Source organism: Leptinotarsa decemlineata, unplaced genomic scaffold, assembly GCF_025532065.1.
Source record: "Leptinotarsa decemlineata unplaced genomic scaffold, Ldec_3_MD MMD2_tig00001064_RagTag_RagTag, whole genome shotgun sequence".
In the NCBI taxonomy this organism is placed as follows: Eukaryota; Metazoa; Arthropoda; class Insecta; order Coleoptera; family Chrysomelidae; genus Leptinotarsa; species Leptinotarsa decemlineata.
In genome coordinates, this window is record NW_027412558.1 from 12687297 (window position 1) to 12710477 (window position 23181).

The 23181-nt window shown below is 30.9% G+C and overlaps 2 protein-coding genes across 6 annotated transcripts in view; one reads left to right on the forward strand and one right to left on the reverse strand.

Annotated features, from left to right (window-relative positions):
- Positions 1 to 23181, forward strand: part of LOC111517920 (uncharacterized) — a 36478-nt gene continuing 13297 nt past the window's right edge. The window contains exons 1-6 of one of the 4 annotated variants that reach the window (XM_074175696.1): positions 1 to 192; positions 9709 to 10234; positions 10291 to 10513; positions 10569 to 10688; positions 12071 to 12159; positions 13300 to 13575. In XM_074175696.1, coding sequence (XP_074031797.1) covers positions 9842 to 10234; positions 10291 to 10513; positions 10569 to 10688; positions 12071 to 12159; positions 13300 to 13575 — 1101 coding nt within the window. In that variant the 5' untranslated portion in view covers positions 1 to 192; positions 9709 to 9841. Of the gene's footprint in view, positions 193 to 3304; positions 3329 to 7501; positions 8509 to 9708; positions 10235 to 10290; positions 10514 to 10568; positions 10689 to 12070; positions 12160 to 13299; positions 13576 to 23181 lie in introns of those variants that run through there. The other 3 variants (XM_074175697.1, XM_074175694.1, XM_074175695.1) reach the window with 3 other exon arrangements.
- DNAlig4 (DNA ligase 4) lies at positions 16120 to 22088 on the reverse strand. 2 transcript variants are annotated; one of them, XM_023174217.2, is made up of 4 exons: positions 21889 to 22088; positions 21145 to 21834; positions 19376 to 19821; positions 16120 to 17772 (listed from the first exon to the last, which is right to left on the reverse strand). In XM_023174217.2, the coding sequence occupies exons 1-4, from the start codon at positions 21992 to 21994 to the stop codon at positions 16510 to 16512; spliced, it is 2505 nt and encodes an 834-aa protein (XP_023029985.2). In that variant the 5' UTR covers positions 21995 to 22088; the 3' UTR covers positions 16120 to 16509. The 2 variants fall into 2 exon arrangements, with proteins under 2 accessions (XP_023029985.2, XP_023029983.2); XM_023174215.2 differs by having other exon boundaries at positions 21145 to 22088.

Consider the following 23181-nt stretch of genomic DNA (forward strand, 5'->3'; position numbering starts at 1 on the left):
GAATGGTGAAATGCACAAGTACATTTATCATCTATTATTGAGCTATCTGTATAAATATATTCTCTGTTGGCTCATTTATTAAATATTCGTTCTTTGAAGATACTTTGGATTGTTGAGTTGGGTACTTCCGTTAAAGTGGGGTAGTTTGTATTTATGGAATGATTATAATCTTGTGGTTTGTCCTGGAAAATTGTAAGTATTTCATTGAAATATATTAAATCTATAAAACTAGAAGGCTTGGTGTAACTATTGTATATAAGTGGTAAAACTTTCTTGTGCCAATATTTGTCGGTCAGTCCCAAAATGCTCAAGTCATGTAATTTGAATAATAAATCACTTTTCTAGGAGTATAATTCAATGATGAATTTGTGGCTTAGTAGTTGTCCACGCCAGATGTAGTGTTGGTTCTACTGCTTCCTATTCGAGGGCTGAGATGGATGTGTTGTTAAGTATAATCTCAGCCTTCTATTTTTTATGTTTTCGACCTTTTTCAAGTTAGTTTTTGATGCTTCACCGTAAAAAAATACTCCTATTATCCAAAATAGACTGATCAGGGTTTTATAAAAAGTTAACGCAGTATTCGAACTAACCCCCCATTTATTGTTACAAAATGGTTTTATGATGTTTTAACTTTTTTCAGCTTTTACCGTAATAGTTCGTATATTTAGGTGTAGTTTAAGAAATTACTATGGATCTTCATCTAGTAACGGCCGAAAAACCTTTGCCTTGAAAAACCATTGCTTTTTTTTCTTGACACCCCCCCTTTCTATGTTTTCTATGTATTCATCTATTTTCTACTAGTGTACCTATACTAATTGCACTAAATGTCAAATTGATATTTGTTTATACACTTCAAATTTTGTTAATGAATTAGTGAATAAGCACAATACAGGCATTTGTATGCCAAGGTGTCATTTACTCATTCAGAATGAATTATACAATATGAATTATTTTATATGTATAGCTGTTCTTCACAATTGAGTTGAATAAATTGGAAAATGAGTCGAGTTGATGTTATTTCCAACTCAACTTCTTATGTATTACAATTCCTAGATATCTCACTGAACTTTTGTATGGTAAAGTGTATGGTCCTATTGATACGATTGGATCTTGTTGAACTCGGGCTATTTGGAAAAATAAAAATATTAATTTTCTCAATACCTCGACCGTGACTTCATTCTTTGACCCACTATAACAACATTCCGAATGCTTCATTAAAAAATAATGCAACAGAAACGTGCCAACGCCAGACGTGGTCATGTTTACACTCGTATATGGTCCAGAAAATTGTTTCGCAAATATGTCTAGGTTATTATAAATATAGTCTTTTGACCTGATACCGCAATATGGACACTGAATGCAAAATCTTCATTTGAATTAACTTACTAATATTAAAACAGTATCAACTGTGAATTATTTTTTTAAACTGACATAACAATAAAAGACGACAAACCTTGATTCATTTCAATATATATATATATATATATTCAATAGTAATAAACCGTGGAAAAAGTAGAAACACTTTATAAACTTAAGTAAGAATGAAAAGTTAGGAAAACTGAAACAACGATAAAAAATTACTAAGACGTTGACGAAATTAGGAAAGCAATCAAATATCTAAAAACAATTAATCATCAAAGAATCAGTTTGAAAATAAATCTTTCAGTGTATATATAGAAGTCCACACAATTGATTTTTAATAATAATTTTCATGTAAGTTATATCTGTATGGAAAATAAAATAAAACAAAATAAAGTGAGAATGAAACCTGAGATGTCTTTAAATTTTATTTCTCATAGTAATGGATATGTTATATTATGTTGTTTCCTTTTCGCGGCCTTAACATAAGTTAGGTTCAAAATGAGTGCAATGTATTCCGCGAGGGTTCATTGTTGCTCGGCTTCGCCTAGAAATTAATATATAATATCACAACAGCCTAATCATAAGTACGAAGACGCTAATCTACAAAATCGAATTCTGAAACAATTATATTGTTGAAAAAATTTGATGCCCTCCTCATTAATAATGAACTCTATATAGTTTCTTCTCTCAATTTGAGAAATACTACTTCACTACTAACTAACTCCACCAACTGTGTTAAAGCTTCTTTCAGTTTCTGTATGTATGTATATTTAAAAATCTGTTAAAATCTGTTTCTCCGTTAATCAGCTGTCGCTCCCATACGAACGATAACTCTCCGAAACTGATAAACTTGTGCGAGCTAAGAAATAACGAGGTCTCATCTTTTAGCGTGTGATTCCTAACACGTATGTATGTATGTATGTTTGTTTGCTTGTAACTCCCAAGCTCGGGATCTATATTGACAGAATTATTGACATTATTATTGCTTGATCTATTCGCTGGTAGGTGGCGCTGTACGTAACCTCTTTGATATTTCTTGATCTATTCGCGGGCAGACGGCGCTTTACGTAACCTATTTGATAGGTTGTTCAAAAGAAAATGGATTTCAAGAATTAAAAGTGTTAGTGAAATTTTGTACTACACATAAAATATTTGGATATTTAAATATTTTCAATTACCCGTGATTTGATACAGAAAAAAGATTTGAACGAAGCGAAAGATACATTTTAAAATCTAATTCGATTATTTGAAAGCAAACCAGAATATAGGTTTCCACAATGAAAACGTTATCGTAAAATGTACACCTAAAAAATTCAGTTACTTAAATATTTAAAAAAATCGAAAAATTAGAATTGAGGTGCTTGACATTACATATCAAATCAAAAGATTGATTTGAAAGATATATATAGTTTGAAAAATTAAAACACGCGTTTTTATAGCATATAAAACTAAATAGTGAAAAATAAATAAATTTCAAAAAAGGCAAAACACACGCTTTTAAAGAGCATCGAACTAAAAAGTTAAACATAAATATGGTTTGAAAAACTGAAAAACGCGCTTTTAAAGAACATCGAACTTAAAAGTTAAGAATAACTTTCATTAAAATAAGCTTAAAACAATAACGAACGGAAAATACTAGTATTATTGTGAAAAAAGCATGGGCGCTTTGTGCCATATTTTTTGTATATCTAGCGCCCACGCTTTTTTCACAATAATATATTATATTATTGTGATTATATGGTATATGGATTATAAAGTATATGTTCCAAGTAACTTCAGTTGATGAAAATTATTAGAAAACTATAGATTGGACTCCCGATTATTATTTTTTTATATATTTTGCTCAACAGTGTAGACACACCTGAAGAAGCTCATATAGTGAAACACGTGTTGCATATTAGTGTTGTTTAAATACGTTATGGATTGTCATCAAGTATCGGCTGCTTCCACTACATTACTAAAATTGGTACTTACAATTGCATAATAATAGGCACTAAATTATCAGAAATATTATTGCATTAAAACGAAAACATTGTTGTCAAGACTGTGATTCTATATATTTTATCATCATTTTTCCTCATCTGTTTAGTATAATTTTCATACGCCACTACAAGAGACAGATTAAGGCGAAAACGTCAGTCATTTCTGAGAATTCAGTGCCTGGTATTTTGGAATTATGGTATATCATTTAAAACCAAATGAAATTTGTAATTAAATTTATTTATTTATAAAATAAAATATTATGCGGCTTGGTATTATTACAGTAGGTACTTGTTTGTATATACTATCAGATACATCGGTATATTTTCTCAAATAATTTTATTCTACGTGATATTTTATTCATATTTTGGGCTTGAATATTTAGTGATTATTATAAAAATGACATTTTAGAATAACCTTTTCAGTTGAATATAGCACTGCGTGTGTTGTTTCTGAGAGATGCTCATATATTACTAGCTAATTTTCAAAATATAAGGTTGTTCTTGGTATGGTGATCAGGACGGATCAACTATCTTTCTGATTTAAGTTATTGATTCTGATTAGTAGTATTTCTTTCAAATGTCGAGTTGAAAATGAGTGATAGTTAAAAAAACTAAAAAAATACGATTCAATAGCGACACAATCTAAAAAATATTTGAAACTAATTTAAGATTGTGTTCAACATCGATAATAAGTCCTATGGATTTATACAACTAATGACTTTCATTAAGTCTGGATTCAGAATAAATCTGTTTACAAAAAAATTATTTTGTTGTAAAAAGCGTGGGATGCTTTAGTTATATTTCTATTATGGCTACAATCTAGCAAACAGCTCCTAACCAAGTATTCATAACAATGGATATTTAGCACCACACGCTTTTTTACAACAAAATTATTATTTCATTAAAAAGATTTATTCTGATTTCAGACTTATTCAAAGTCATTAGTTACATCAAGCCATAGGACTCTCATTATCGATATTGAACACAACCGTTTCGAATTATTTTTAATTTTTTAGTTTGTATTGCTATTAAAGCGTGTTTTTTTAAAACTATTACTTATTTTTCACTCTTCAGTTTGGTTTTTTATTTCAAGCTTATTTGTTTTAATATAAAATATATACGCATACGCAGACAGTGTGGTTGTCTCACTTTCTCTCACAGAGAGACTGCGTGAGGAAATTATTAAATCCTGGCGATCCTGATCAGGATACTGAGATAAATTAATGAAATTATTATATTGTCATCGATTCTTGATAAGTGTATGAAGTTTAAAATATATCTGCCCGTGTGAAGTCAGTCAAAATCGAGCCCAAAGGTTTCAATTACAAACAAACATATAAGTGAAACTAATAAAAGCGTGTAAATGAAAATATTTTTCAGATTTATTTGTCAACATCATATCTGACAAACAAAAATGAGTCAGAATTTTAATATAGTCGATTAAGTTGTCATTCGATTCATATTGTCATGTAAAAAGTTTGAGGAAGAGTTCGAAAAGGCGCTGAAGAAAATTATCAAAGTTATAAAAAAAATTAGTAAAAATAATAGAAAAAAAAGGCTCGTAATTTTGTTTTAAACAATAGTTATCAATTAAATAAATAATGAAGTTAGAACTCGAATAAAAAGCTGAAATTGTAAATGAATTAAAAATAAACAAAAAATACTTGAAGCATTATTGTCATCAATAGTTTGGGAGTTATTATACATAATTTTAAAAACAAAAGAGCGGATGAAAAAACAAGTTTCAAGGCATAATAATATTAAAAGCTAGGTATATGAAAAGGAGAAAAAAAAATCAAAAAAGAAACATATATGGCTACATTCACTACATAATTAGGTATTTAAAAAATCAATGAAATTTTTTATAACAATTTAGTTTTTAAATAAACAAATTGAAAACGAAAAAATTTTTTCTCAAACCTCAAAGAAAAATAGAATTTATGATAAAAAAAATGGTGCCTTAATTTTAGTATCTGGTCGCAAAAAACGTTTGTTAATGAATAAATGTATTTTTTAGCAACAAATAAATTTTTTAAGGGACCGTTTTTCTCTAAAAATCATAATTTTCATCAATTAGTAAATTACGAAAAAAAAATTTAAGATTTACTCATAAACAATGCGTATTTTTCAAACAATAACAGTAAAAAATAAAAAAAAATTGTTTCATTCACTTTTTTTTATTTTTTATTTCCAATCGTTAATGAAGAAAAATTTTGTTAATTTTGCAACAGCGATCTATTCATTAGCCTATTGAAAATAACTTCACGAAGTGAAAAAAATTTAGGGTTTTAGTTTGTTAATTATCAGGGTTTTTATGTTAACTTTCAGTTCATAAAACAATTATTAATTAACAAATGCATAATTAATGAAAAAATTGGGATAAACATTTTTCAACCACGGATTATTGTTCATTGATGTATTCCAAAACTACATAATTTTTTTCATTCTTTGCTAGAAATACCTACTAATAATTTTTCCATGCTAAAGGTTACAGATATAGATTCGCAATTATTCTATTGAGAAAAGGGAATCGTCGAATATGTATTGAAGTAGTGAAACCTGAAACTGAAATGGTGGCACTCCTGAAAGAAATATTTTCACAAAACCTTGTAAATCTTATCTACAAAGCAAGGAAGCTGGCCTGACATGATTATTTTGAAAAATTTCACATTTGCTTGCAATATTCTGGATTTATTCACCTCGAAGAATGCTGAAAAGATCATTTTGATAGCAAAAAGTGTAAATTTCAAATAACAGCGTTAGATGATGAAAATTATTGATTTTAGAGGTTCTGAGAATTGTGTTCGATTGTGTTACTTTTTGTAATCAGATGTTTCAAAGAAATATTTATTGACTATAACAGAAGTATTAATTCCTATTTACCACCCACTCATTAAAAGAACGCGCAAGTAGTGGATGGTAAATTGTAATATTTTCAATTTCTGTCATGAAATTGTCAGAGAAATATCCTAAGTTGAAGCAGTAACTAAATAATTAACATCTAATATACCCCCTCACGATGTAGATTTCTAAAGATAGAAACAATTTAATAATTGATCATGTAGTTTCTGAGTTTAATAATTACAAACAAGCAAATATTTTCGTGTAGTCCTTGAACTGTGGTTCAGATAGATAAGCAAGGTTTGAATTTGTGCTGGTGTTTCCATAGATATCGAAAAGTCTACGCTGAAAAGATAGACGAAGAATCTCGTTCGGTGCGGTGGTCAATATCGAAGTTTGGCTTTGCAACTGACCGCCTTGGGGTACCTCTTTTATCTTTGATGTTCAAGGATTGAGTCTTTTGTCGATCCCTTAGATGTCGACTTCATAAGGGGAAATGTTATCACCTTTACTTTATAAAAATCAATTCACCTCCACGAAGCCTTCATTTGCTAATCGTTAAAAACATTTTAGGAATGTTAGGAATCACACGTTAAAAGGTAAGACCTCGTTAATCCTTAGCTCGCACAAGTTTCGACTTCTGAGGGTTGTCGTTCGTAGGGGTGCGACAGCTGGTTAACGGAAAAACAGATTTTAAAACAGACAGACAGATTTGGAATGACAAATTAATATTGATTTTTTCATAGAATATATTTCTTGTAGAAATTATAATGGTGACAATAAATTGAGTTAGATTATTTGAAAACCAGAGCTCAGAACACAACGAATTGAAGATTCAACACCAGACAGTTCTGTTTTAGCCTGTCATAGGTCCCATCAGTGATGCTAGGCTGAACCATAGATGCATTGCTGGACTCGTAATTGTCCTTCAGAGACAAAGCCTGATACTTGAAGCTGTAGAGGAAAATCTAGTATATATACAAAGAAAAAACAGTGGATGAATCGTCAGCGGTCGATGTCGAAGCTAATATTTTTTATCCCTCAAAAAATTCAGACAGTTTTGGGAGTAAAGGGCTACTTCCACCGTTCCTGGTTTGTGAGAAAACCAACAGATTGAACTATTTTAGAGCCTTGTGTATATCACTGGCTAGGACTGTAGAAAAAAGGTGATAGAACGATAACAGTAATTCACCGATTCCTTTGAAAACCCTGAATATTTTTTCTATAGTTCAATATTTTTATTCGATTAGACACTGGCCCGTTGAGAAAATATAATGAAGAACAAAATCCACTAATGATTAATCACAATCAGTTTTTCATAAACTTTTTTATTTTGATACCTCCACCTACCACAATCTGAAAACAATAAACTTTATACAGGTGTACGTAACATATAGGTTCGTAAACCTCGCAAATGAACGTTTACACAGAGACCAAAACAGTATTGAGAATCGTTTTTCCCTTCATATTCCAACATGTTTTCCATGTTTTAACAATGTTCCCAGCGTTTAGAATGGAGACTTCTCTTCGAACAAACCCTGTTGTCTGTTACTTTTTTCACTATTGACATTTGACAGGTGACGTACACTAATTTCAAATGTTTTCGCTTCCCCTCTCTGAACTTCATTTGAAATGAAATAAATAAATAACAGAATGCTTGCTATTATGCGAAGTACATCAGTAATCACTAATATCTCCCAATGATCCCATTGTAATGATAAACAATTATCTGATGAAACGCCTGCTATCTTCAAATTATCGATTTTGAGTAAGGAGTTGTTCTACTGAAAATGCAGTTACAATTTTTATTGGATTGGAAAATCATTTTTATAGGATTCGGTCTGTTACTTTCAGTATCTGTAGTCAACACTAAAATTGTCATACTTCCAGTGAGCTCTGCAACATTTCTATTTTCTACAATATCAGTATGGTTTCTTTCTATGTGTATTACCTTTGTATGTCTTCACAAACTCCTACAGAAGAATGAACCTTTGCAGTTCATCAAAAGTATAAAGCAAAGTGGAACTAAAAGGAAGTCGAATCACAAACCAAATCCTGAAAAACTTAAAATTTTGGTAGATGATATTGACAAATACTTTGTCAGTAAATGGTACAAGGATATTAGTAATGATTGTGACTTTACTAAAGAGAGTAGGTTGTTTTTAGAAGAAATCATTACCAGACTGGTAGAAGTACAAGCAGGGGTTAATATTAAAGTGGTTATACATAGCATTCTGAATATTTATCTTAAACACTTGAAGGAGTTCAGAAGAAGTCTGAAGCGTAGGGACAAGTATGGTGGTACTGTTGAGGAACTATACAGGTAAATTCATATTACATAAGAAAATAATTCTCCAGTAGTCTGGCTGAATCTTTTGATACATGAGTCGTGCCAATCTGTCGGGCCGAGGTACATCAATTCATAAATACCCATTTTTAATGTTACTGAATGCACAAAAATCAAAATGAGTATTTTTTGGTGTCAACGACATTGATTTTTGTTATAGCCTTGTGTTCTGGGTGGGTTATGTTAATAACTCCACGAGCCACCTAGACAGCGTCATTGCTATTCCAAATCCGTCAGCCATGCAACTTTGCAGACAAAATGAGTGTTACTTCTATTTTTGGAAAAGTTTCATAATTATACAAAAAATTCAATACAGCAAACCAAATTTCCTTTACCATAGCTTCCTTAACAAAATTAGTTGATTGTTTCCAAATTCTGATTATACTTATCAATATCAGAATACTTAGGGTTGTCAAAATAGCTGTATTTTATATATTTTTGTTTTTCCCTCATCCCTGTATGCATATTGGCCCTCAGAAAAATCATCTTTATCTATATCTAAAATTCTGTGATTGACTATTTTTCAGATCTACTTCTTCATGACTCAATTTCTCAACATTGGATTCGTAGTAGACGAAATTTTCCACTTATTATCACTACCTATTCTAACAAAAGCAATTTTAAACCTATATCTAGCTTCTGTTTTGGCACTGGCACATATGTGATATTTACTGGGAAGATAACTATGAAGAAAGAAAAGACTTCTGTTACATTTATGCAATAAATAACTTCAAATATGCAGGTGTCAAATTATCTCTAGATAACAATGTGTATTTGATATAAGTATGTATTTATTGCTTTCCAAATTGTGAAGTGAAGTGTTTTTTACAAAAACGTTTTTGTGCTTTCACTTCTTTAAAAAAACCTTGTTTATCATCACAAAATACTTCAATGTGTATTTTTAATTTGATTTGCAGAAAATAACAGAATTTTTGGACATGTTATTTTCCTTTGATGTACTCTGATCAATTCAATCCACATGTCCATAAAGATAAGTATTTATGTACCAATTATCATTCTGGCTCAGAGACTAGTTTTTGTCATAGGTACTTGACTACAAACTCACCTCCATCCCTTTAAGTTTTCAAGAAATCATAAAAATAGTGCCAACCAACACTGACCGATTCTGCGTGACTTCTGGAAAGTTTAAGTGACTAGATAAAAATTTGTTTTCAGGTATTCACACATTTGCAGTAATAATTCAAAGGCGAAAGATTATTTCATACATCATCTTACAATAAACTTACTTCGGCACTTTATCAATTCGGAGTTGTGGAATTCCCTGCCGTGCCAGATTTTGGTTTCAATCATGGCAAGAAAACTTACTTCATTTTTATTGAAACTGATTTCAAATCCTGAAGTTCTGAATTATGTTTTATTGAAATCTCTGGCATCTAAAGCCATTAAAGAACAATACAAGTTATCTGCTTATACTCGTATCAGTATTTCTCAGTATTATGACGTATTGGATTCCAAAGTAACACCTAAAAACAAAGTAGAAGAAAAGTCAACTGTAGAGAATAAAAATGATGATACAAAAAAGAAGAGACATGTTGGTAAAGAAAATTCTGGAAAGATAATGGAATTGATCAAATCCAATGTGAACATGAAACAAAATTCCACAGAACTTAAAATTTCATCAAGAAATGGCAAATTACTTTCCAACCATCCCAAAATCAGAAATAGTACGAAAAGAATGAAGGTTAGTTGTTAAATAAGTTTTGATGGACCACTTTATTTGAAATATGAATTTTGCAGAAACTTGACAGTGCAGAGGAACTGAAAGAAGAACTTCCAGAAAAGCTTGATACTACAGATGCAGTTAAAATCCATGAGCCAAATATAAACAGAAGCATCAAAACTTATAGTGACTCCAAAGATTTGGCACTGGGTGTTTCTTTAGGTCAAGATCCGCTTGACGCCTTACCCGTGACAATGGAAAGTACAAAACCTATTGGAAAAACCAGTTTCTGGGATCCTGGTAAATAACTTCAATCCATAAATATAGACTTTATGATACAATTTGAAATTTTTAGCAAAACTTGAGCATTATGTAGAGGAAACTCCAGCACATGCAGCCAATATTTTATTGAATGAAATGAAACTTACCACTCACAACACTATGGAAGGACTCAAGAGCTCTATAAAACCTATCAGTGAGTACGGGAATGTATCATATGCGTCTGAAAAATAGTTCTTTGAGTTATAGGTATTGAATAACAAATTATGGAAAATTGATAATGAAAATAGTGATCTTTCAAACTCTACAAAATATTCAACAGCAATTGAGTCAAATTCAGTTTCTTTGCCTGAAAATTGACCTTTCTTATAACTATAACTTTTTCAGCAATGAAACCCCAAATACTGAAAAATTTTCAGCAGCCAAATAACTATGTTTGAAAAATATCATTTTTCAATGGTAAAAAATTGTTGCCTGTGGCTAGAATACAATCCCACTTATCAGTGTTGAAACAGGTTTTTGACCTACATGTGCAAGCCTAATTGATGTATATGGTCTATATTTATTTCTTATACACACCAAGCTGCTTAAAAAAATCACATGTAAATGAAAAGATGAATAGGCTGAGGGCACGAAAACGGCGACGGCCAAGCGATGGCGAAGCGACGCGACACCGAAACGGTGGCGAGGCATACAATCTACAGTATAGGTGACGCGTACGAAATGAGCGGTGGTGGGGCGGAGTGATCGAGCGATGCACGGGCGGAAAGAGAGCGACGGCGGCGCGGAAGCGACGAGAACAAACTAGTGTGATTAGGTCGCTCGCGATTACAGGAGCGTTGTGTATAAAAATATTTTATTACCAATACTAAATAGAAATTGATAATGGAGAATTTATCTCGCGTATTTTGTCAAAACCTGCTCTATCAGACAGTAAAAATGTTCACCTCAGCTCGTAAAAGAAAATTCGACAAAATTACTTCTTCCTTCATTTATAGAATGAACACCATCTTTGGGTAATAATAACTACGTTCTCATTAGTAGGCTTGGCTCCAATAGTTTTCTTCGATGTAAACTTGTGTTACGGTAACGTGACATGTTGCTCACAACTCTACTCCAGCACTACTGACCGACTGAAGTTCGGGTCAGTTCAGACAGAATGAACCATCTGAGTATTTAAAAAAAAATCCTTTCCATATACGTAAGCTGCGCCTGCACTTGATCCTGCAGACAAAGCCTCCACCAAACATTTACTTATAAATTTGGTAAGATGAAGCCTTGACTATATTAACATAAAGATGCAGCATACAAATACATTGTGGGTGTTATAATCATTATAAATATTGCAAATGTTGAAAATATATCTAATTTTTGATTCTGAAAGTATGTCTTATCTTCTTTTCTAAAATATCCACTATAGATTCACTAATACCACAGTCAAATAACTGAAAATTATATAATCTGTTAATATTGCTGCTAAAGTTATTGATAAAAGTATTTGTTGCAAAAACTCATTATTATGATTATGATGATGTATTATGGTATGAACGATATTTGGAAAGCAGTTGGTGATTTCAGGTGATGCCACTGTTCATACCTTGCACAACATAAAGGATTTGCAAGAGACTACAGTGAATAGTGCTTTGCACAAAATTGGAGATTTTCAGGTGAGGATCTGTTAAATGTTCATTGTCCTTACTAAATGTTACACACTTTTACACTTTCATTACATCCGTTTTACAGCAAAAGGTATGAAGTGCATGAACATTTTCTCTTTTTCACCAATTTCTGCTTAACAAATTTGGAATCTTCGCTTAGTAGTGCTTATGTTGCTTTGGATTGACTTTTTTCTTCTTTTACATTACACTATAAATGTAACATTTTATTGTAAGATTTTCACTGGAAAGTTTACCAAACAACGTGTTTTGCTATACAATAACTTTGTCAAGCATTTTCATAATTAAATATGCAACACATGTTTCGCTACACAATAGATTTCTCAGGAAGCATGCAATACGTGTTTTGTTGTACAAAAGCTTTCTCAAGCATGCTGAGTATGAAAATGCTTGAGAAAGTTATGGTATAGCGAAACACATATTGCAGTTTTGTAAACTTCACAGTAAAACTCCTTTAATAAAATGTTTTTGAATAAATAATATTAATGAATTTAATACTTAATAGAATGATAAATAATTATTATTTTGATGATCTCAAAGAGATTTGATCTATATCAGAAACAAAGATCAATATAATTTTTATGGAGTATGGACTTGATATAGGAATTAGAATGGTTCATTTAAAAAAATTAAATTTTGATTCCAATTGTTATCATTCAACAGACATACTGTCATCGGTTTGGAAACCAGATTCTCTTTGGGAGCATAGGTATATTGTATCGGATGGTCAAATTCAAATGCCAGTTCATGTACTCCTGGTTAACTTCAATATATCTTCTAGAATAGATATTTACAAATAAATAACAACACAAGATAATATATATTGACGAGGATCCACAACTTTTAAACTGTCCATGAGTAGTCTTAATTTTCCAGTAAATACAAAGTATCTAATCCTTTGAAATAATCTATGTAAAGACTTACAGTTTTCCCTATGCCTATCAGGAGTTCACCTCTAGAAGTTTACTCAACAGCTGCAGGAGTTGTTCAGACTTTCATAAAGTTATTAGATAACTGTAAATTCTTCTGAAGCTTTATCTACTTACAACTACATAACTGGCAAACGAATATTTCATACTCATTTTCATTACATAACATGGATAAGTGACTTGAGAATTTTTGGGTTTTAAGGATGAAGCTGCTGGTATGGTTGAAGGCATCCTGGATTTTGGCAGAGCTGGTTTTAGAAAAGGATTACGACTCACTGGATTACAAGATAACATCGAAAATGCAAAGGCCACTTTTAATATTTCTTCCCAACCCAATAAGTATCTTTCAAAGAGGAGATCCAGCAAATCTGCCAAACAAGAATCTCCTGTGAAAGAGCCATCTGAAGACAGTTTAGATACTGTGTGGATGAATCCTTTACAAATGGATTCTCCTAATTTTGACGGACAAATATTGCTGGTAAGTAAAAATCATCTTTTTTACCAAGAGTTACAACCTAATGAAGTGTACTAGTTTTGTAGTCTATGAATATTTGAACCTTCAAATATAACTGATGTCAAGTTCTAAATGGAAATAAATTTACATATTTTCATTTTTTGAATCTATATTTTTCCATACACAGACAAATATATCCTGAATGTATTGCTCATAAAAATATGTTCATGGCTATCCTTGATTTTCAAAAACATATGTTTTTTGACATGTTTCATCATGAAAAAAATGTTCGGACAGTTTTCTTAGAATTCTTTTGAGGCAAACAAAATTGATTCCATGGAAATAAATGAAATTTGATTCCTAATGTGTTTTTTGTTATTTCATGTACTATCTAGGCTACAGAAAAATTTAATTCAACTGTTTTACACTTTTGTGAGAGAAATGAAAACCTTGAAGGAGCATTTTAATACCTTAGACCAGGGGTTCCCAATCTTTTTGCACCTGCATACCACTTGACTTTTTGAGAAATATTGGCATACCACCAGACCTAAAAGTGTTCGAAGGCTTTTTTAACTAAATTCCTGAGAAAACTTTATATTTAATGGTTAGATATTTGTTTATTTATAACATGCTTATCATAAAGGAGGAATAAAAAGATTAAAATGGTATTAATTTACAGTTTTATTTATTACCCATAGGTCTAAAAACATACAAATAAAAAATTATTAAAAAGTCAGAAAAAAATAATCATCATACAAAATATACTTTTATAGTCTTCAGTGCGAAACTTAGGTTCTCTCAAACACTTATTCTGCTTCTATATTTATTTTTTATGTACAAGAATTCAGAAAACCCACTCTCACACAAGTAACTCGTAACAAATGGCATCAAAAATAGCAGAGCTTGCCGGAAGAGCAAAGGGTACTCGGTTTTACATCCGATCCAGAAATTAGTTAAAGATTTCTTTTTAAAATAATCTTTCATGGAACTATCTTCTGTAAGGTCGTTAAAACTTTCCTTTAGTTCCAATTGATTTGGTGAGGTTTCTGAAAAAGGATTTCTGATCCAGTCCGCTTTTAAGTAATCTTCAGAGAAATACTTCGTAAATCTTTTATGAAAGCCTTCCAAGTGAACAATGATATCTGCAACCACATCTAGCATTGGAGATATTTCATTTTCTTTAAAAAATTATGATAGAGTGGGGAATGCAGATAAATTCTCCTCATGTATTTGTGAACAAAACAGGACCAACTTTCTCTTGAAGGAGTTCATTTTGTCACTAGCTGTGAAGGCTGTTGTGTTTGGTCCCTGAAGTCCCAACTTCAGTGTGTTGAGTTTGTCAAAAATGTCGGCTTGGCAAGCCAATCTTGACAACCATTCTTCATCAGCAAACAATTTTTTCATGTCATGATTTTTTTCACTTAAAAACATGAAAACTTCTGATCTCAGTTCAAAGAGATGGTTCAAAATTTTCCCGCGAGATAACCACCTCACTTCTGTATACAGGAGTGATAACTTTCACAGCATCTGATAGAACAGAGTTAAGATTTTCCGACATACCTTTAGCAGCTAATGCTTCTCGATGGGTGACACAATACATACTTTTGCATTCAGGAGCAACTCCCTTCTTTTTTGCTGCTAGCCCTGTCAATTTTCCTGACATAGCTCTTCCCCATCTGTACACAAGCCAATACACTTGGACCAGGGAATGCCTACTTTGAGCACATATTCATCAATTACCTTAAGAATGAGTTCCGCTGTGGTATTCAGTCCCTGACTTCATTATAAAACCGTACTGTAAGTAGCTTTCACCGTATTTACGATTGGCCGGTAATTTAGGTTTTTTAGCACAATCCTTTGAAGTAGAAGAGGACGTCAGAAATCGTTTCATACTTCAGTTTTATTATACGAAATCAGAATTGATTATCACAACACCAACAAGGAACCTGTAATACCAAGTGAAAGTAAAAGACAATCCTTTTAAAGACCCACAGGTAAAAAATGAAACACACTTTGTTTACCAATTGTACTATCTGTGGATTCCTAGGAAATATTCCTAAAGTGTTTTATTACCTAGGAATTATAAATTCCAATGTAATAGAAAAACAAAGATGTCAGGTCGTTCACTGGGTTATGGGTATTTCGTTTTTCTAGTGACCGGTGAGCTGAGTCATGTTTGCTATTAACAGCATGTTGCTGTTCACTGCTGCATCACTGAAACCTTCCACCTGAAACGTTCCCGCGTACCACGTGTACGTGGTATGTGTACCACTGGTTGGGAACCCCTGTCTAAGACAATTATATCCAAAAGCAAGACAAATTCTCTCTGTGTTTAGTATATATTATATGTATAGCTTCATGCTGATGTGAAATTGATGAAAGTTTATGTTTTCGTTTTTTTTGACATATCTTATCTAGTAAAAGCAACATAAAGATAAATATAATATCTGTCTATTTAGGGTACACAGAAAGTAGAGATGCATTTCAATTTAAACTGTAAACAATTTGAAAAAAAAATCTACTTGTTTGCCTCCATTTTTGATTTTTGTTCTAAATAAATAATATACATTAGAGTTTGAAAAAATTTATTTAACAAAATATTGTATTAAAACAATGACAAATTAAATAAATCAATGGGTCCAATGTATATAGTATCAGTAACGGCGGCATACAACAGAATTACAAGATAATATAATATCCTCCACAAATAAAATTGCCTCACCATAAATATAAAAAACATATTATGGAAATGAAATTGTAAGAAATTGAATTGAATAAATAGGAATCTCTTCATATCATAGTGTTTTCCTTTTTTTATAATTAGTGACCTTCTTAACTTGCAACACAATACTTTTCAATTCCAATTATCACAGCATTTTTGTCAAAAAATTTTTGGAATTGAGCAAAATATGATTAACTTTTCTCGAAAACATCAGGTATTTGGCAATAACAAAAATTTTACTCATAAATGAAAGTTTTAGTCTTGATCCCAATTCTTGTATTATTCAAAGATTTAATATAATTCTCCAAGAATATTTTTCTGTCACTTTGGCCATTATATACTATCAGATTCACATTTTCATAAATTTTTTCGCAGACATTTCCCCCGTAATATTGGAACTCAAGCTGGTCAATAAAACAATCATAAATTATTTCAGAATTTTGATCATCAGGAATGGAGAACTTGTCAAAGTAAGCAAAATATTCGTTGAAATACTTTCTCCTATGAAGTCTCACTGTTGTGCCTAGGCTTGAAAATTCTCCCATGTCTGAAATGGTTTGAAAAGTTTTTTTCAGTTTGTCATCATCAGTTTCTAGAGTAAAACTATCACCATATTTGTCCAATTCATCTGATAAACAGTTCTTGTAATTATAACCTATATAATAAACTTCCTTTTGATCGTAGCCTAGAATATTGCCATCTTCTTTAACCCTATTCAGCCATGCTAAATTTATGATGTCATATTTGGGTCTTTTCTGAATTAGTTGCCTGATTTCTTCTGATCTATCACCTGCCAGGACTATATCAACATTCTCTTTCACTCTATATGAAACTGTCCCTCCGGCTTTCTTTATTATACTCTCAGCTTTTTCTTTATCCATTTCCGGGCTACCATTCATTACAAAAATATTATATCCGTCCAATATGTCAGATACTTTCTTAGAGTCATGAATGGTTGGCATAACTATATCCTTCTGTTTAACTTTTTTCGTCTTGGTTTTCAGTATTTCCTCCAACTCTATGTTGCGTTTGTTGAGTTTGATGACGGACTTGTTATTTTTTGTGAGTTCTAATAATTCATTGATCGACATGCATTCGTCAACTGGTTTGTCCTCACGTATTTTGAGGATTCTTGGAAAGCGTAAAGTATAACCAGTTTTGTAAGCATTATCGGTATTACGAATCAGCTCTGTTGCTCTCACTTCGAATACTAAAGAATTTTCTGGGTCGATGTAGTAGTCTGGAGTTTCTTTGCCAAATTTCAGGTTTTCAGAGTTGAAATTTTCAAATTTCTTCCCTTGCAGTTTGATTTTTTTTGCAAGATTTTCAACTTCCTCCATGTTTAGACCAGTTGTTACCTTTCCTATACATAAGTAGAGGGGTTTTCCATTACTGGCATTACCTGATCTAATTCCAACAAAAAAAGATCTCAAACTATCAGATGCGTAAGGCGATCGAGCAGCACCCATCAGAATGAGGTCCATGTCGTTCATTACATCCTGAAATAGTGTTTAATCAATTTAATTCAATTTCTATATTCTGGTTATTCAAAAAATCTACAAGAACGAATCAATTCAGTGTAACATGGTATAATTTTATATTGTCTACAACTCTTGTTTCAATATTAATGTTTTTATATATTATCCATTATTGGTGAAGTTAAATGGAACTAACTCACCTTTCTACTTCTCTGTTAGTAGATAAAAATGTAAAAATTCAAAACAACATTGATAATCTACATAAACAACTTAGTTATGTGCAACATGAGATTGTACTATTGTCTGCAACTTAGATTTGAAGAACTTATATGAGACTAACCTTGTGGAAAAACATTTTAAGGACTGATGTTTAGGCTTTCCATTTCTCAATTAGTATATAATAATGAAAAAATGCAAACAAGGAAGAAAAACTTTCATATAAATGAAATTCTATAATAAAGTGGTGGATTATTCACAGTTGTATCTATTGAATATAAGCTGTAAAAAACAGTTTATATTAAACAACTATTTCTTCATAAGTATCTTTAGTTGAGGAGAAATCACTTTTTATTTGACAGCAATATTTTGAAGATTTTTAATTTGATATCTGTAGGCAAAAATAGCTGTTTGGGTGGACTTTTTATTTTTGTATCTGAAGGAAACATCTGGGGATGTAATTTTTTATTATTCAAATGCTTATGGTCAAACAAAAAGTCAAAATGCAGTGATCCTTATTTGGGAATAAACAATGACTGCATAGCGGTGGTAGTTAGTATTAACAAATGTTAATCAAGCAAATTGTGTCTGAATGACACTACTAGAAAAGTAACCCTAACTTATATTTTATTACAATATATGTTCAAAATTATCAAAACGCTATATTGATCCTGACACTATTGAGTTGCTGATATTGATGAGTAAATAAATATGATCTGAGATTTTAATTTTTTTCTTACTGGATCAAAAAAACAAAAAACCCTTCTGCACTTTTTATAGAAAAAGAGGTATAAGTACTTCAAAGGTTGTAGATTGAAAATTCCATTTTTCTATCAAGATTTTCGAGTAAGTCGAAGTAAAAAAATGTTATTTAAAAAAACTTGATAGTTTTATAGACAATGTCAGAGTGCTGCCTTGTAGAATTTGGATAAAAGGCTCCTAACACCACCATTTTGAACAGAAATGAACACTTGTGTTAACAAAAATTTCATGGCTTAGAAAATGATCTAGAAAAGTGTACAGGATTTCATTGTTGAAAATATAAATGAACTATACGATTACTCCAAATATCAAACTTAGGAAGCAAATAGAAAGCACCATGTACTATTCATTGTCATAACTGATCAACTAGGATATATGATGCTTTACAATGAATAAGAATTTTTCAAAACTCGAATTGCACTTCTTGATTTAGTCAGTTGGGGAAGTTGTTATCAAGAAATATCAGTAATTCTTCTGTTAGAAATATTGATTTTCCTCGGATTTATTTTAAGTTAGGAATGTCTACTACTTGTTTGTCTATTTAAGATTGGTTTTGAATAGGTAATAGTGAAACGTAATTTCAGTGAAACAATTTCAGATTAATTTTCAGTTTTTATCTGGAGCTCAACTATAAAAAAGTCATTACCTGAAAATACTCCAGTTTTAGCTTGAACCACCCACTATTTCTGTCACTATACTTATACACAGAATCAGGATCTTTTAAAATGATTCCTTCCTCTTCATTATCAACAGCCTGGTTCAATTCATCTATTATTTCTTGCCTTGAATGAACCTGCTTCACTTTGCTCAGGACTATTGTGCCTATTTTTACATTACAAAACACGGTCTTCAATATTTCAATTCGTTCCCTGAAAGGGACATTTGTGAGAACTCTGTTATTCAGGAGAATTATATCGTATACAACGAAGCAAGGTTGATGCAGATTGTCTTGACGTAATTTTTTCACATCCAGAGCCATACCTTTTGATCCAAACTGCTTAGTTTTCTTGTTCCATACCATCAATTCACCATCGAGAATAGCATTCTTAATATTTTTATCAAAAAGACCTTTCAGGTGTGGGGTAAATATACCTGAATGAACAAAAAAAAATTAAGGTGCAAAAAATATATTATTTGTTCTCAAAGTTTGTTTTCATAACAAACCTTTTTGGAGATTATTGTTTGGACAAATTTTTTTTTGACGTTTGAATCATGGAAAAGTTGCCTATTTTGGAGTGCTACTGAATGATTAAAAAAAAATCAACTCTAACTTTTTTGCTTTCAAACATACAAACAAAAAACAAAAATATTATATTATTTTTGTATTCTTTATGGCATTTGACCCTTCTACTAAACACTTCTCTGAATTATCATCGATATTTGGTTCCAAAAGTTTATTATTGGCAATTGTGAATTTTTATCTAATTTCTATATCAATGATCAATCTTTCAACTTATAGAAACAAATATGTATGGCACCTATAAATTTATCTTTTTGATAATTGACAGCCTATAATTCCAGGATTATGAAGAATACTTCATTTCTCAATAAATTAAAATAGGAGACAAGCAATAAAATAATTTTATTTTAAAATTTTTGATGAAACATTTATAAATGTATTAATTCCAAGTTATTACAAATTTATATAGGAGATACACCATATTTATATGGGCCATGGGCCATCCATGGACTGAAAGAAACTGTTTAAGGTCATATAAAAAATTATTATTTGTGAATGGTAGAGTATTGATGATAAGCAACAGATATCCACTTGGTACTTTGAGACACATACAAAAATATTTTCAAATGTGTACATAAAACATAACAGTCCAATTGGTAACGGGGGTTGAGCCAATATTCAATAAAAATTCAAGAGAAAATGTCAACTATTCGTTGACAAATTGATAGTGGGACAACTCATTTTCAAATTAGTAGATTTTTAAACAAAACTCTCGACTTTTGGTGTGGAATTACATCGGAAAAAAGGCTTGATCTATACTTTTTCTTATGGTAATGGCAATCTAGTCTTAATATCTGACCAAAGATATTGCCAAATGTTAAAAAAAATGGTTTTCTGGAAATATGAAATTTTGACAGTTATTGCATTGCCTGATTTCTAAATTTCTTAAAGGGTATATTTGAAATGGGGGTGTTTATTGATAAATGCTCATTTGGAATTACAATAAACATCTACTTTTCAACAGATATAGAGAATGCTATAGAAAGAAGTTACATAATAGGACATTTTTGTTATTCTTGGAGTTTCTGTTAACTGAAGCTAGTTAGAAACACACAAAAATTACGAAATTTTTGAAATTGAAAATTATTTCATTAATGAATGGTTAAAGAGACTTCTCAATCAACCATGTATAATGAATTTCATGCATCAAATTCTCCTTATAATTAATCACTTACCAGTTTCATAAGATTTTCCTAAATTTTCAGTGAAGTCGAAACCATTTCTTGAAAAATATTTGAATTCATTATCTCTTAAATGTAGTTGAAATCTTTCCCCATCGAATTTATTTTCAACATAAAATAATTTATTATCCGGTAGTTCTTTTTTGAAGTTTACACCATCAATTCGTTTCGATAACATTGGACGAAAAGCTTCAAACAATTCTATATCCAATTCATGTAACCTAACATTTTGATTTGCTAAAATATGGCACACTTTTCTTAGATTGCTATTTGAAGCATAAAACGAAGCCCCATCTTTATGATAACAATTGAGGATTTGGTTGGAACTTATACCAAGTTTCAGATTCTTCAAAATAATTCTTATGATCCATCGAATATCTTCTGGAGATACTTTTTTGAATAGATTCATCATGATTGTTTCTGCTTCAGATTCATTTTTTCTCTTTGTCAAAAGATCCAGTGACTGGTTCACCTCTAGTACAGTTAAACTAGTCTTGGTATTAGATAAATATTTTCTGATAACTGAATATACAACTTCTCCAAAATCAGTTGTTTGTGCAGCCACTAAATAAGACTTGTTAAGTACATTTCGGTCATTACCCGGTGGTAAATCTAACATTTTGATCAAGGTTCTAGCCACCTTGGCTTCCTTCATTTTATAAGATTCTCTCTCTCGATCTAGATCTGGTAAAATAAGTCTTAGTACATTGAAAAAAACCCCCGGATTGTGACACAAACCCTCTCGCATTGTTTTGAACCTGTTCTGAATCAGAGTGTATTTCTCTCTGGGGCCTTTAGTTATCTTGATTTCCTCAAAAAAGCTACATAAATCTAGGAAATTCATGTTTTTGTAAAGAATAAAGAATTAAGAGATAATCTAATCTATACTTCTGACATTTACTATAATTTTGAGGTTATGATGCTCTTTCGAGTTTTTGGGTGTATTCGTCGGACATGTCCCCAGCTTCATTAGCTTCATTGTATTAATGTTACTTACTTAAACTTAATATTGATGTCATTCTCGTATTTCTATAATGACGCTATAACAATATAATATCGTTATATGAAACATTATATTTTGAAAATGGTTTTTCTTTGTCAAACATTATATTCTTTTCAAATTTTCGTCTTCATATATTTTCATGTTCATCATAACAATTTTAAAATTTGATTCTGTTTTTTATATCTTCATACTTTTGTCAACTTTCATGTTATAGTCTAGTTCACATGTACTTTTTTTTGTAACATTTTTCAGCCTTGTCCAAAAATTACGACCAAGGTGTCATTAGATTCGTATTTTTGCCTAGAAAGTTTAAGGGAAGGTCCGAAAACGCGCCGATAAAAATTACAAAAATTATAAACAATGAAGTGAAAAAAAAATGGGGCTTTAGTTTTTTCTTAATATCTCGGAAAATTTTCAAAATTTTGGAAATTTGAAAAGATCAATGAATTTGCGTAAAAAGAGTTCCGACTTCCGAAACTGTATCTCGATTATTTATAATTTTTACAGAGCCCTGAAAATAGAGCCAAAAGCGGGTAGTCTGGCTTCCGCGCGCCTTTCGTCACTCTGACATAAAAACAAAAAAAATTATTTAAACATATTAAATGTAAATATCAAGGAATGAAAAAATTCGTGTGATGTTGGGATACATCAATAAAGAATAATCCGCAGTCAAAAATTTTTATCCCAATTTTAACGTTAATTATAAATTTGTTAATTTATAACTTTTTTTGAATTGAAAGTTAATATAAAAATCCCTATAATTATTAAACTACAACCCTGGCATTTTTTTCCTATCCTTAATAGGCAAAAAAATAGATTACCGTTGCCAAAATGAAAAAATTGTTATTTTCTATTCTTTTATTGACAATTGAAAATTATAATTTTATAAAAAATACATTAAAAATTTTTTTTCTAATTTTTCATTGTTTCAATGTCTCATGGCTAAAAACTAATTAATAATATTTTTTTTAATTTTTTACAGCTATTGTTAATGAATTTATTATAAACAAATACATTGTTTATAAGCA